The 15,888-nt window shown below is 43.2% G+C and overlaps 1 protein-coding gene across 1 annotated transcript in view; it reads left to right on the top strand.

Moving 5' to 3' along the window:
• The first annotated feature begins 1,689 nt into the window (after positions 1 to 1,689).
• LOC141133778 (NACHT, LRR and PYD domains-containing protein 3-like) overlaps positions 1,690 to 15,888 on the top strand; it is a 115,608-nt gene continuing 101,409 nt past the window's right edge. Inside the window, exons 1-4 of the mRNA XM_073623334.1 lie at positions 1,690 to 1,787; positions 7,362 to 7,417; positions 11,603 to 11,899; positions 15,482 to 15,520. Coding sequence (XP_073479435.1) covers positions 7,393 to 7,417; positions 11,603 to 11,899; positions 15,482 to 15,520 — 361 coding nt within the window. The 5' untranslated portion in view covers positions 1,690 to 1,787; positions 7,362 to 7,392. The remainder of the gene's footprint in view (positions 1,788 to 7,361; positions 7,418 to 11,602; positions 11,900 to 15,481; positions 15,521 to 15,888) is intronic.

Genomic DNA, 15,888 nt, shown 5'->3' with positions numbered 1-15,888 from the left:
AGGTTCTAGTGCTGTGTTTGCTATTTATCGTAAACCATTACATCCTGTGGCAGAGGATCGTACGGGTTTTGTTCCAATCAAGTCTGCGGCAGAGACTTTTGTTTGTGCTGCGTACCGCCTGCTAGGTTAGTGAGAGAAACCTATCCGGGCGGGCAAAGATTCAACTCTAAAAAGAGAGTACATTCATCTACAAGATTCCAATTCATAATACTACACTAAGAAAAGGTATTTGAACTTCCCTGCAACTCTTCTTCTACCTCTTTCCTGCTACTTCCTTCAGTTACTCTTTATTAAAGCATTGGAAAAGATACTCAAGTGTCCGGTTTCTACATTGTCTGGTATTAAGCTCAACGGGACCCTAGACCCGGTTCTGGTGAAATTGAGGTAACGAAGGTGACGTTTACAGCCCGCTTTAAACCAGCAGCTCCAACGAGAGTTATTGCTACATATGGACTAAGCCCTTTTATTAATTTCAGTTTCATTTTAATCTATGGACATCATATGAATTATTACACTTGTGGTTATTAATCCATGTAAAGCGCTGTTAATACTTTCTCATTCGGGGAAGTACTGTATATGTATTTCACTACGTTTGTTTTTTATAATCTTAGATTGTAAGCTCTAAGGAGCAGGGCCCTCTGATTCCTACTGTATCAAATTGTATTGTATTTGTACTGTCTACCCTCAAGTTGTAAAGCGCTACGTAAACTGTTGGCGCTATATAAATACTGTATAAATAATAATAATAGCAGCTAATAGTGTTTAAACCTACTACCTATCCATTTTGAGCGCTGGGATCAGAGATTCCTTCTCTTTCTCTGATATTTAGTTTTTTTTCAATATAGAAGAAAATTGTATAATGTATGGCCAGCCTAAGAAAGCTGAGCTATCACTTCACCTAAGCTGACTGCAGCTGAGCACACACTTAATATAAATAGACATGCCGGATGACAACTGGTTGGCTGCACACAAATTGGAAACCCTAAATCAAAAATTCCATATGAACACCCTATGAACTTGAAGCTCGAATACCGAGAATTCAGGTACCATTGTATTATCTGTATTTTCTCTCTCCTAAACTTGAGTTTCTGTCTAATGCCCCATACTCACGGTCGGATTTTCCGACGGAAAATGTGTGATAGGACCTTGTTGTCAGAAATTCCGACCGTGTGTGGGCTTCATCACACATTTTCCATCTAATTTTCCGACACACAAAGTTTGAGAGCAGGATATAAAATTTTCCGACAACAAAATCCGTTGTCGGAAATTCCGATCGTGTGTACACAAATCCGACGGACAAAGTGCCACGCATGCTCAGAATAAATAAAGAGATGAAAGCTATTGGCCACTGCCCCGTTTATAGTCCCGACGTACGTGTTTTACGTCACCGCGTTCAGAACGATCGGATTTTCCGACAACTTTGTGTGACCGTGTGTATGCAAGACAAGTTTGAGCCAACATCCGTCGGAAAAAATCCTAGGATTTTGTTGTCGGAATGTCCGAACAAAGTCCGACCGTGTGTACGGGGCATAAACATAAGTGCTGCATTGTACAATGTATTGTGTTTTTTTCTCTTTTTTTTTTTATGAACACTAGAGGGCAGACTGTTCATGTATCTTCTGTATGAGTATTGGTGTATTGTGTCTTCAGCACTGGAGGTCGGCCGCCATTTTTCTCATTGCTCCTCTGTCTCTTGTTGATGACGTAGGAGGCTGTCGTGTGATTGGCTGAGGCACTAGATGAACCATTCCTGGCGGGAGAAGCTGAAGTATGGAATGTGGCAGTGTGTAAGTATCACATGCATGGTAAATATATATATATATATATATATAATACTAGAGAGCAAACATAGTGTTTATAGGTGGTGGTTTGTGAAGGAAGTCATCTTCATTCTTGGTAAATAGAACTTCCCTGTTGCACATTAAACGACGCTCTTCCAGGGAACTGATCTTGTGGTGGCAAAGTGAAAGAAGTCTTTCAGAAAGTGCCGGGAGAAATGTGAGCCAGGGAATGGATTAACAAGACGGTGAGAGAGGTCGGTATCGGGCTTAGGTTGCAGGAGAATGGAGGACGGGGATTGTTGATCCTGGTTGTGTGTCTACGTACGTACAATCTTCAACAGAGCTGCTGCCCATTCCAGGCAGTGTAACCCCTTCCTATCCACTCCTCTGACTCCAATTGGCGTACAAAGCCCGGGATCGCCTCTGTTTACCGATACAATGTCCGGTCTATACAAACAACGAGAGACAAAGCTCACCACTGGAATTCCTCTATGGTTATCCATTAAAGGCGAAGTGCACAGGTAAACTTTAACAGGCAGGAGAGAACTCATTAACATTCCTAGACCTGTCTTCATGGGAAGATTGTTGACGTCTTCATTCTACAAATGCCGGTTTCCTGGCTGTCAGGAGTCAGCCTGCAGACAGGGAAATCAATGGCCTCAGATCTTCAAACATATCTAAGCCAAAACTTTTTTTTTTTTTTTTTCTATTTTGGATGGAATAAGGAATGGTTGGTTTCTTATTTTGAATCATTAACGATCTTTTTTACTTCCTGTCCTGTGAACACACCAAGAAGTGAGAGGAAATCTCTACAAAGTAAGGGAAATGTTCTCTTAGACACTTGTCACTAGTAAAGGTCCATATTGGAAGATTTCACCTCTCTTCTTGTTCTGGTGACAACTGTAACATTTTGGATTTCCCATCATTTTCTATCCCAATGATAATGGTCACCAGAACAAATAGAGAGCGTGACTCAGGTAGCAAATAAATAAAAACCTGACAGGGGGTCCAGTTTTTCTATAGCAAAAAAGTTGTGGCTATAGATACACTTTAAGGTGTCCGTCCATGCAAAACGTTTTGTGTTGGATAGTTTGGAGAAGGATTAGAAGCCCTGTCAATTTTGCATTGCTATCTGGGGCTCCAAGCAGGTACTCAAACAGAAACATATGAATATTTTCACTGGAGTAGCAATAGATTGGAATCCCTAGTTATTGTTGTGTTCTTTTTGGAAATCATCCCTCCCACCTATCTGCAAGCCCATCATTCAAATGATCATCTCTTTAATATTTCTACAAGTCCCTCCCACATATCTGCAGGCCTTTGCCATGTATCTGCATGCCCCCTCCCACCTGCCTGCAGCTGCTTCCTGTGTATCTACAGGTACCTCCCTTCTGTCTGTAGGACCCTCCCACCTGTCATCAATTCCATTCAATATTACTCCCTATCTCTCCCACATGTCATCCTGCCCCTCCTGCATTCCACTGTAGCTCCCTGCCCCTCCCACCTGTCTGAAAACTCCTCCCACCTGTCTGAAATAATTGCCATGTATCTGCAGGTCCCTCTCTCCTGTCTATAGGACCCTCCCACCTGTCAGCAGTCCCCTCCTCATGTAGTTCACTGTCCTCCCCCCTACCTGTCTGCAGGCTCCTTCATCACATCAGGATACCATTAATGTTTCTGCATAATAATAATAATAATAATAATTAATTATTATTATTATTAATATTATTATTATTATTATGTAGGACCCTCTACCAATAGGTAGGTGCTAGTAATAGGATTTTTGGTAAATAGAATGTCAACACGGGTAAATTTAGGCAGGCCTATGCTTTAGGCTAGTCCTGTCTGTTTTGATCTGGGGGGCAGGGAGTGGTTAGTGTAGCAGTGGGTGTGGCCACCTGTGCTCTGGTCCTGAGACGCCTCCCCTGCTTCCAGGGAGAATGTTCTGGAAGAGGGGCAGGGCCTGGAAGTGTAGTGGCAGGCAGCTCATGTGAGAGCCCTGACCAATCCCAAACTGGTATTGGCAGGGGGCGGGCCTCCTATATAAGCTGAGGTAACAGGCCACTGGGAGGAGTTGTTGGCCAGGTGAAGTGGAGAATGGAATAATAGACAGCAGGAGGAGGATACCCCCATCTAGGGGGGGGGGGTGTGCTGATCGCAGGAGGAGGCCCGGGAAGAACTGTGAGGGAACTTTGCCTTTACACGGTCATTGGCAATGTCTTTGTCATTATTAAGGAACTCCTTGAGCAGAGGGGCAGGTGAAGCTGTTGGAACATATAGTCCGGTCAAGTTCTCCGTCAAGGACTCAGGGCAGAGAAAGGTCGGTGAGTGTACCACAGTGGAGGGCTGGATGTGCCAGGAAGTCTGTGAGGGAACTTCACTTCTACATGGTCAGTAGTGAAGTCCTCATCATTACATGGTCAATGGTGAGGATTCCTGGATCAGAGGAGAGACTGTGGGGAATTGTGTCAAATCGATGTGGCATGAGTGCACAGGATTTGCAAGATGGGCTAGCTGGGAACAGTAGTCCACCACACAACATGTGCTTTTAAACTACTAGGCATCTGGGGAGAGATGCTGCAGGCCTCTGGCCTAGTAGCAGCGTGCAACCAGAGCCAGCTTGAGGAACTATTCAGAGTGGGTCCTTCTTGCTTACAGAAGAAGATGTGACATTACAGTGCTAACTACAGTATAAGTTTTGTGCAGGAGGAGAGGATTTCTGGGTACATCACCCTTACACGGTCAAGAGTGATGTCCTCATCCTTGCATGGTCTTGAGTGAGGAAGTTCTGGAAGCAATAGTCTGCGGGAGTTACGCAGAGGAGGAGCAATAGTCTGCATGGTGATGCAGGAGAAGGTTCATAGCTACTAAACATGCACATCATCTCTTCAGGCTCAAACTATGTGCTAATCGGTAAAATCTCTAAGTATGATGACAAAATGAATTATTCTAAGGGCATTCCATATACCCCTTTCCCCCAACCAAGTTGTACCTCCCCAATAAACAAAAACAAAACCAGCAAAGGACTGTTCATTGTCTCTGCAAGGGATATATGGGAGTCTGTCAGCGGGGTGAATTGGTGGATGTCTGTTACTAGTGGCAACTACACCACTACAATTATTATTATTATAATACAGTATTTATATAGCGCCAACAGTTTATGCAGCACTCACAATATAAAAGAGAGACAGTACAGTTACAATACAATAACATACAAGAGGGTTAAGAGGGCCCTGCTCAGAAGAGCTTACAATCTAAGAGGTTGGGGCAGGTGATATAAAAGTTTATAACTGTGGGAGAATGAACAGATGGAAGTGATAAACTGTTAGTTGGAGGTGTGATAGGCTTCCCTGAAGAGATGAGTTTTCAGGAATCACCTAAAGGCCGCCAGAGTAGGAGATAGCCAGACAGATTGAGGTAGAGCATTGCAGAGGATGGGAGAGACTCTGGAGAAGTCCTGGTCCTGGAGACTAGCATGGGAGGAGGAGATGAGGGCGCTTGAGAGTAGGAGGTCTTGGGAGGAGCGGAGGGGACGATTTGGGTGATATTTGGAGACAAGATTGGTGATGTAGCTCGGGGCAGAGTTGTGAATAACTTAGTATGTTGTAGTTAGTATTTTGAATTTAATTCACTAGGTGATCAGAAGCGAGTGGAGGGGATGGCGAATAGGGGTGGAGGACACTAAATGGAGGCCAGTGGATCGATTGGCAGAGAGGGGTAGAGGACACTGAGCAGTTGGTAAGGTAGAGGAGTCTGGCAACAGCATTCATGATAGACTGAACGGGTGATAGCCTATGGAGAGATAGGCCTATGAGAAGAGAGTTCTAATAGTCGAGAGTTAACAACGGAGTGAAAAAGGGGCAAATTATTAACCATATCCAAAGGCCCCTCCCACATGTCATCATTTCCCTCCCGCCTGTCATTAACTCAGTTCTCAATTCTTTCCATGTATCTGCAGGCCCCTTTCTCCTGTCTTTCTCCTGTCTGCAGGTCTCTCCCACCTACCATCAGTTTCCTCGAATGTAGTACCCTGTCCTTCCCACCAGTCAGCAATCCCTTCCCTCCCATAGCTCCCTGTCCTTTCCACCTGTTTGCAGACCCCTTCATCACATCAAGATCTGGCTGGTGTTTCTGTAGTCCCCTCTCACCAGTCTACTGTCACCATCCATGTAAAAAAAATATAAGACCCCTCCCATTTGTCATCATTTCCCTCCCACCTATCTGTAGACTCCTCCCACATGTCTCTTTGATATGTCTGCACTGTTCTCTGTTTTTCCCCAGCAGGATGCAGTATTCTGGGGGCACCAGGGAAGGGTGGAGTGACCAATGACTGTGCTAGAGGAGGGGTGGGCATCATAATAATTACAGCTACCAATGTCCATATGAAACTCAACACTATAGAAAATCACTTTCATGTGTTATGGCACCTGGCTTAAAAATTGTACAGTATTTGTTAGATCTTCCTCATTTTCTGGCCAAAGTTTTGCAGGATTGTATCTGATATTGATTGACCACTTCAGCCCCGGAAGATTTGGCTGCTCAATGACCAGGCCATTTTTTGCAATACGGCACTGTGTCGCTTTAACTGACAACAGCTTTCTTTTGGTGGTATTTGATTATCTCCGCAGTTTTTATTTTTTGCGCTATACACAAAAAAAGAGCGACAATTTTGAAAAATAAAACACAATATTTTGTACTTTTTACTATAATAAATATCCCCAATTTTTTTTTAAAAAAGCTAATTTTTTCCTCAGTTTAGGCCGATATGTATTCTTATATTTTTGGTAATAAAAATCGCAATAAGCGTATATTGATTGGTTTGCACAAAAGTTATAGCGTCTACAAACTATGGGAAAGATTTATGGCATTTTTATTATTATTTTTTTTTACTAGTAATGGCGGTGATCAGCGATTTTTATCGGGACTGCGACATTATGGCGGACACATCGGACAATTTTGACACATTTTTGGAACCATTGGCAATTATACAGCGATCATTGCTGTATAAATGTCACTGGCAGGGAAGGGGTTAACACTAGGGGGCGATCAAGGGGTTAACTGTGTTCCCTAGTGTGTGTTCTAACTTTAGGGGGAGGGGACTGACTAGAGGAGATGACAGATCGCTGTTCCTAGCTATTAGGAACTCACAATCTGCCTCCCCTCTCCTCACAGAACAAGGATTTGTGTGTTTACACACACATGTCCCTGTTCTGGCTCTCGGGCCTGCAATTGCACAGGCCATGCGCATCGGCACCTCCGCAGTGCAGCGGGCGCGCGCCTGCTATCCTGCTTAAAGGAGCCGATGTACAGCTACGACGGCTCGCAGGATCATGCCGACCTGCCGCAGTATAATGACGGCGGCTGGTCGGCAAGTGGTTAATTAATAAATTCCTGATAGAATTATTAATAATGGTACACTCAGTGTTTATTATCTGTTCATATTATATTTTAATTTTATTCAGTACGGGTTTTCGTTATTAGTAACCCTACAAAGTGCATAAACAGAAGATTACTAAATGCCATCAATACTCTACGTGTCTTTTATATTAATTTTCTATTTGTTATTTGTTTTACTTCTAGGTGATGACAGGTCCACTCGTCTACAAGTGTCATGGCTGACTCATTCTCCTCAAAAGGTGTGATAATAATTATGATAATAACAACAATAGTGAGGGCCCATCTTGATGAGGACAAGGGCCTCTTCCCCACAACCCTGGCCGGGTGGTTGCAGGGGGATTTATTGGAATCTGAGAGCCTTCAACCACTTCCGCCCAGCCTATTGTAATTATGCAACCAGGAGTGCACTCTTTTATATCATATATGTCATATGACTAGGGATGGGCCCAAAAAAATGGGGCGCTTGCGGGACGTTCACCCACTGGTGAGATCGCAATGCATTGATGGCTGCTGATTGGCCAAAGCATGCACCTGACTTGTATGGTTTGGCCAATCACAGCGTGATGTAGTGTCAGAGCCATGATTGGCCAAAGGCAGGTGCCTTTGGCCAATCATGGCTCAGGGGCTAGACCCACACCCCACACTATATAAGGCTGCTTCTAATGGCGGCCAGATGTAGTGTGTTATAGTGGAGAGAGATTTGGCAGGATAGTCAGTGAATTGAGCATGCAGTCAGTGTAGTGTATATAATACAGTGTAGTGCATCATATATAATACAGTGCAGTGCAGGGTATATAGTGCAGTGCAGAGTATATAATACTGTGTATTGAAGTGGTTAAGGGGAACCCTATGACAGAATTAAGAAAAAAAACAGTGTGGGGTCCCCCCAAAATCCATACCAGGCGCTTTGGATCTGGTATAGATTTTAAGGGGAACTCCAAGACAAAATGTAAAATAATAACGGCATGCCCCCCCAAATCCATACCAAGTCCTTTGGGTCTGGTATAGATTTTAAGGGGAACTCCGTGGCAAAAAAAATGGTGTGGGGTCCACCCCAAAATCCATACCAGACCCATATCCGAGCATGCAGCCCGGCAGGCCAGGAAAAAGGGGGGGGGGGAGTGCCCCCCTCCTAAACCATACCAGGCCACTTACCCTCAACATAGTGACGGTGCTTTTGGGTGCCGGAGCTGCGATCCGTCATTTAGTGATGCCTGGTTTATAAGCTTGAATTACCTTGGCTCTCCCCCTGCAGGCCAAAGGAGAATGGTGCAGCAACATTAAAAACTCAGCAGTGGGACAGCAAAACAAATGCATTTCAGAGCAAGATCTTTGCCGCATGCCATTGTGGTCTAGTGCTAGGGCAGAGAGACTACTCAACACTCCACCCTCCAAGGGCCTACACCTAGGTTCTACAGACTGCTCAACACTCCTTCCTCCAAGGGCCTACACCTAGCTTCTATAGGCTGCTCAACACTCTATCCTCCTAGGGCCTACGACTAGCTTCTACAGTCTGCTCAAAACTCATGTCTCACCTTACCCTTCTTTCCTCCAGACTGTACATATTAAGTTCCTGAAGTCAATCTCAATATGTTTTATCCCCCACACCTTTCACCATTTTTGTTACCCGTCTCTGAACTCGTTCTATCTTATCAATATATTTTTGTAAGTGAGGTCTCCAGAACTGGACACAGTATACTAAATGAGGTCTCACTAAAGATCTATATAGGGAAATCAGGTCCTCCGTCCTACTGCTGGTGACCCCTCTTGTAATATACAGATCTATATAGGGGAATCAGGACCTCCTTCCTCCTGCTGGTGACTCCTCTAGTGATATAAAGGTCTATATACAGGAATTAGGACCTCCTTCCTCCTGCTGGGGATCCCTCTAGTGATATAAAGATCTATATAGAGGAATCAGGACCTCCTTCCTCCTGCTGGTGACCCCTCTAGTGATATAAAGATCTATATAGAGGAATCAGGACCTCCTTCCTCCTGCTGGTGACCCCTCTAGTGATATAAAGATCTATATAGAGGAATCAGGACCTCATTCCTCCTGCTGGTGACCCCTCTAGTGATATAAAGATCTATATAGAGGAATCAGGACCGACTTCATCCTGCTGGTGACCCCTCTAATGATATAAAGATCTGTATAGAGGAATCAGGACTTCCTTCCTCCTGATGGCGATCCCTCTAGTGATATAAAGATCTATATAGAGGAATCAAGACCGACTTCATCCTGCTGGTGACCCCTCTGGTGATATAAAGATCAACTGTATGTAGAGGAATCGGGGCCTCCTTCCTCTCGCTAGTGACCCCTCTGGTGATATAAAGATCTATATAGAGGAATCAGGACCTTCTTCCTACCGCTGGTGACCCAATTTATATAGAAGATTCAGGACCTCCTTACTCTCGCTGGTGACCCCTCTGGTGATATAAAGATCTATATAGAGGAATTGTGGCCTCCTTCCTCCTGCTCGTGATCCCTCTAGTGATATAAATATATATAAAGAGGAATCAGGAACACGAGGATTTACAAACCCTTTAAGTTCTTATTATGCCCAAACTCATTTATTATAATCTTGAACCAACATGAAGCTTTGATAATACATGTATGAAGAACATATCATATATTATATCTATAACATGCATGAAAGTCTATCCTTTTCAATGATTTATACATATATGTATATCATATGTAAATTACATCCTTTCATATAAGTCATGTTTGTTAACAATATCTTTTCAATAAAAGGTTTATAATAAAAAAAAAAGAAACTTATTATTGAAACTGCCCCCCTTCCATTGCTTAGTCCCATTAATTACCCATTACTTTTATTTACTACTGACAAACTGCCATCATGTACCCATTCCACTTTGCTTTAAAATGAAAGTGTACACAGACCATGGGTTAGGGGTTTTGTGGTTCCTTTGCCACTTCCATGTGGTCAGGGACTGCATTTCCCAATGGGAACCACCCATGGGCAACAGCTCCAACATCATGACCTCAGCATTGTAGTCCTGAGGACTGCAGTGGGAATTGTCCTTGACAGACAGGCTGGAGTGGAAGAGGCTGTATGATGCTGAGAACCATGCAGCTGGAAGAAAAGAGATGGCAGTTCTGAAAACTGAAACATTACAAGTGGAATCCTTTGACAGGTGAGTCACATGAGATGACCATCTCCTGGAAGTATCTTTCTTACAGCACCTGTGTAAACTAGGAATCCTGAGCCACCACTAAGTTGGCAATAAGAGACTTTCCAAAATTTTTCTCTTACAATGCCTTCATGTAGAAGGGCCTGGAGCTTGCAAGTTGGAATTCTGTCCATACTAAGACCACCTTGTCTCCAGGCACTTCACATGGTTGAAGCATGCGGCAATGCAGGTGCAGTCCTTGAATGAACTTTAAACATTTTATTGCAGAACTTGGATGAAGGAAAGGACAGGATAAGGAAAGGACAGGATAAGGTCTGATCCAGAGATCCAGACAGTCTCTGGGGGGATCTCAGCATCCCGGAGCACACTGTTACCAATGGAGCAGCTTTCTGACTCTAACATGGGACAATTTAGGGCACAGGCTTCTTCTGCAGGCACAAAGCCTGTTACTTCCTAGGTACCCAGCCTGAACACACAGGGAACCTCTTCCCTGCAGAATCTTTCCCTTCAAAGAGGGTGGGAGGGGGGGTAAAGCACCTCCAAAAGGACCCTTCTAGAACAGTGGTCCTCTGTTCTGTTAGAGTCTGGTCCACCTCTCTGATGACAAATTCACCAGGACTGGCCAGCTAACAGACTCCCTGTACCATACACCTGCCATGAAATCCTGGAGCCTTCTTAACGGCGTCTGTCATAAAATGTCATTTAGAAAGTTCCCGAGCACAAAAGGCTGCAAAAAAACAGAACAAAGCCCAAAATAGCAAGACTTAAACTGGTCATAGATAGATTGTTTTTCTTTTTGATCAACCACCCAGCTGCAGTGGTGATCAAGGCATACTTTTCCATCAAGCACATTAAAGAGCAGTTGGTCCATAGAATGACTGCTCTTGAATGGAAATGGCCATTGATGGACTGAAATTTTGCCGGATCCTGCTGAACCGACCAAATTTTGATTCATCTATGACCAGCTTTAGGGAACACTTGTTTTTCCAAATTTCATCTACAGACAGGAAGGAGCTCTGTGGCAGAAGGGAGATTTCAGGATGATAAACCCTCCAATTCTGCAAATTGTTAAATAAAATTAAAACTGGAGTTCTTTTTTAAGCTTCAGTATTTGTACCCCAGGTTCCCTCTTCCCTTTATATAAAATACAGCAGGCTTGTGGTTTTCTGGAACATCAGCTTGTAGCACAGTCCTGTCTGGCAGGACACTTTGGAACTGTCCATTATGTCCACCTAAATATTCACAAATGTTGGGTTTCTTCTCTGTAGGATCGACCACTGGTGACCCAGGAAAGAGGACATACACATCAGGGGATCTTATTTTAGAGTCTCTAGAAGATCTGGAAGAATACGATTTCAAGAAATTTAAGAGCAAGCTGTCTGATTTACCTGAGGAAGAGAATGTTCCGAGAGGAAAACTAGAAAATGCAGACAGGATAGACACAAAGGACCTTCTGATACATACATATGGAGAGGAGAGAGCTATACAAGTCGTGTATGAAGTATTAGAGAGGATTAAGCTAGTTGGGCCTGCAAATGATCTTCAGGAAAGGATAAAACAAAATGGTGAGCTTCTGTTTATAATTGATGCATTCTAATGCCGCGTACACACGAGCGGACTTTACGGCAGACTTTGTCCTGCGGACTTTTCGACGGACTTTCCGAATGAACGGACTTGCCTACACACAATCAACCAAAGTCCGACGGACTTTGATGACGTACGACCAGACTAAAACAAGGAAGTTCATAGCCAGTAGCCAATAGCTGCCCTAGCAGCGGTTTTTGACTGACGGACTAGCATACAGACGAGTGGACTTTTTGACCGGACTCGAGTCCGTCGAAAAGATTTGAAACATGTTTCATGTCTAGGTCCGTCAAACTTTTGGGGAAAAAAAGTCCGCTGGAGCCCACACACGATCGAATTTTCCGACGGACTCCGAACCAAGTCTGCCGTAAAGTCCGGTCGTGTGTACGCGGCATTACAGTTACCAATAATGACCTCTTTGTAGAAGATACATTGAACATTTCTAGAATTATATATGAGATGGTCAGTAGACTCAGCAAACCTTGTAGGTTCTAAGGTTCGCAGAGCAGCACAGAACATCCAATACATTGCTGATTTGGTGGCTTGGACCCTGTTATTTACATTGTCGGGTAAATAAGAATTAGCAGGGCTTTTTTTCAGCGGGAACGCGGGGGAACGCAGTTCCGGCACCTCCAGCACTGAATGTATGTAATAGCATGGGGTGTGGGGTGTGCTGGAGGGTCTATTGATGTTGCCTGCTGGGGGATCTATTGTCACTGGTGGGGATCTGGTTTTGTGTGAGGTTCTATTGTTGCTGGGGGGTCTTATGTTGCTGGAAGGGATCTACTGTTGAGGGAGAGGTCTATTTTTACTGACTGCTGGAGGATCTATTGATGCTGGCTGCTGGGAGATCTGAGAATCCTTGCACCCTTCTATGGAAGTAGTATACTTTCTTAGGATTATTTCAATAGTGACAACTTGAACTCACCAGCAACAGAATAGTTATAGAGCAGGGGTCTCTAAACTGCAGCTTGTGGACCAAATCTGGCCCTCTGCAAAATTTTTATGTGGCCCTCTGATGTAAGAGGAGACTCTGATTGAGGCCCTGATGTAAGGAGGGACACTGATGGGGACTTTGACGTAAAGGGGGACTCTGGTAGACTCAAGTTTATTTGGAATTTCTTTGCTTTGTTTTACTGAATTGTTATTGTTCCTTATTGTTCTAAATCCTATTATTACTAAAAAAAAAAACTCCAAGTAAAATGTATTAATTCCTTTAAATGTTTTTAATTGATTTATAAAATAGATTATTTTATTATGTTTTGGCCTGCAAATATTCATATTAATATACAATGTGGCCCCCCATATTGTAAAGTTTGGAGAAGACCCCTGTTATAGAGGATAGAAGAATACCCATTTGTAGAACGCCATTACTTGGCTGGCTGGGTGAGCGAGACGTCCCTCCCTGTTGGATGAGGGAGATTCTGTATCAGGGAGGGATGACATTGTATGAACTGGTAATTATTTCCTCTGCTATCTTCAGTAATGTTGGCCACCAGTGTCAGGATCACAAGTATGCCACAGCCATTATAAGGGCAACTTTCAATAAGGAAATGTACTGCTCTCCCCATGACCCCCTTAAGCCTTAAAGCGATGCCCCCATTATATCTGGCTTGGTTCCAGAGGCCTCCAATAGGTGCCCTTTATGGATGAACCTGAATGTACTTTGCTGAATTTGCTGTTCAATGTCTGACTAGACATGTGCAATTTGTTTCATTACAAATTGAAATTTGCACTAAGTTTTTGTTATCAGAATAGTATAGAATTTCAGTATTTCCAAAATAATTTATATATATATATATATTTTTTTTTTTAATTCATTGATATTCATTTGTATGACATGATACAATAGTTTGGGCATTTTGTTAAAGTGATACTAAAGGTTCAATTAAAAAAAAAAATAACAAACATGTCATACTTACCTCCACTGTGCAGCTTGTTTTGCACAGAGTGGCCCCGAATGCCGTTTTCTGGGGTCCCTCGGTGGCTCACGCGGCTCCTCCCCACTTCAGATAACCCCCTATGGGAAGCGTTCTCCCAAGGGAGTTACCTTGCGGGCGTGCTCCCGAGTCCTGCATTCAGCGTCCATAGCCGCCGAGTGCAGGACTCGGCCCCGCCCCTCCGGCGCCCACGTCATTGGATTTGATTGACAGCAGCGGGAGCCAATGGCTGCACTGCTATCAATCTATCCAAAGATCCAGCTCATTCTCGACGCGGGACTTTCCAGGGCTCAGGTAAGTAAAACAGGGGGGGCTGGGGGGGGCAGTAACTGTCAGATGTTTTTTCACCTTAATGCATCCTAAACATGAGGGTTTACAACCCCTTTAATGTTTGAAGCATCCAAAATAAGGTACTGACATAACGAAGGATCCAAATTGATTCAGATCAATTTTTTTTTTTTTTGCATTAACATTTTTCATTATTAAAAAAAAAAAAAAAAATCAGCTCATTCTATTTCTGTATGTGTGTTGGACTAGCAGGGATGACTAGGAGTGAATACGTAATCTCCCAAAATAACGCATTAACACGTTAAAACTAATATAGCCAATCTTCTGAAATAGCCAAATTAAATCTAAATATACAAAACAAATTCCAAGAAAACATCATTCTAAAATTAGTGAATATAACAAAAGGATATTACAAACTTAACTACTTGACCTCCGGAAGATTTACCCCCCCCCATGACCAGCCCATTTTTGGCGATACGGCACTGCGTTATTTTAACTTACAATTGCACGGTCGTGCGATGCTGTACCCAAGGAAAATTGATGTCCTTTATTCCGTACAAATAGAGCTTTCTTTGGGTGGAATTTGATCACCTCTGCAGTTTTTTGTGCTATAAACAAAAAAAAGAGCAACAAATAAAAAACTATATTTTTTACTTTCTGCTATAAAACATCCAATAAAAATTGAAAAAAAAAATCAAATTTATTCATCAATTTAGGCTAATATGTATTCTGCTACATATTTTTGGTTAAAAAATCCCAATAAGTGTATATAGATTGGTTTGCGCAAAAGTTATTGCGTCTACAAAATAGGGGATTTTTTTGGGAATTTGCATCCATTTATTTATTTTTACTAGTATTGGCGATCAGCGACTTGCAGGCGGGAATGCGACATTGCGGTGTCGCTGCACTAATGACATTGGCTGGGAAGGGGTTAACACCAGGGGCGATCAAAGGGTTAACTGTGTGCCTAACCAGTTTTTTACTAAACTGTGAGAGGTCCTTTTACTAGGGGAAGGCATGGATCAGTGTCAGTCAGTTAGCCAATGGGGAGACAGAGGGAGTGAGGCCAAAGCGGCAGCTCCATGTCTGAATGGACACAAGGAGCTGCAGCTCGGTTCAGGTGCCCCCCATAGCAAGCTGCTGGCTGAGGGGGCACTCAACATGAGGGAGGGGCCAGGAGCACCAAATACGGACCCGAGAAGAGGAGGATCCAAGCTGCTCTGTGCAAATCCACTGCAACAGTGGATTTAAACTGAGACTTTACAATCACTTTAATCTCTTCTCCTGCACATGCCTTACTTCCTGTATAATAATATAATGAATATTTTTTTGCAGCCAAACTGAAGAAGATAAAATGTGAAGACATATTAGCAGGTTAGTAAACATGGACCTATAAAAAAAAATAAAAATGTCCCATACTGCTGCCACAATTGAACAGAAAGCCCCTATGGTGCCTGCACATATGTGTACATACTGTATCTCTTATGGATACACGAGAACCCCAAATCCTGGGAAACACTTATATATGCCTCCCATAACTTACTATGGTTCAGTGAGCTAGTCCATCATAATGATCAATCAGAAGTGAGGCACTACATGAGGATGGGGAGTGCAAACTCATGCAACCTGAAGCTGCTATTTGTGTTTTGGAGTGCCCATTGCTTAGGTGCTCCTGGATCAATCTACAAAGTACAGTTCTATAATGCAGGCACTAATGGGTACTTGAAATATACAGTGTGTGT

This window comes from Aquarana catesbeiana, linkage group LG03 (genome assembly GCF_042186555.1).
Source record: "Aquarana catesbeiana isolate 2022-GZ linkage group LG03, ASM4218655v1, whole genome shotgun sequence".
Lineage (NCBI taxonomy): Eukaryota > Metazoa > Chordata > Amphibia > Anura > Ranidae > Aquarana > Aquarana catesbeiana.
The sequence above is the reverse complement of the archived record's forward strand: the minus strand, read 5'-3'. Positions and strand labels throughout refer to the sequence as shown.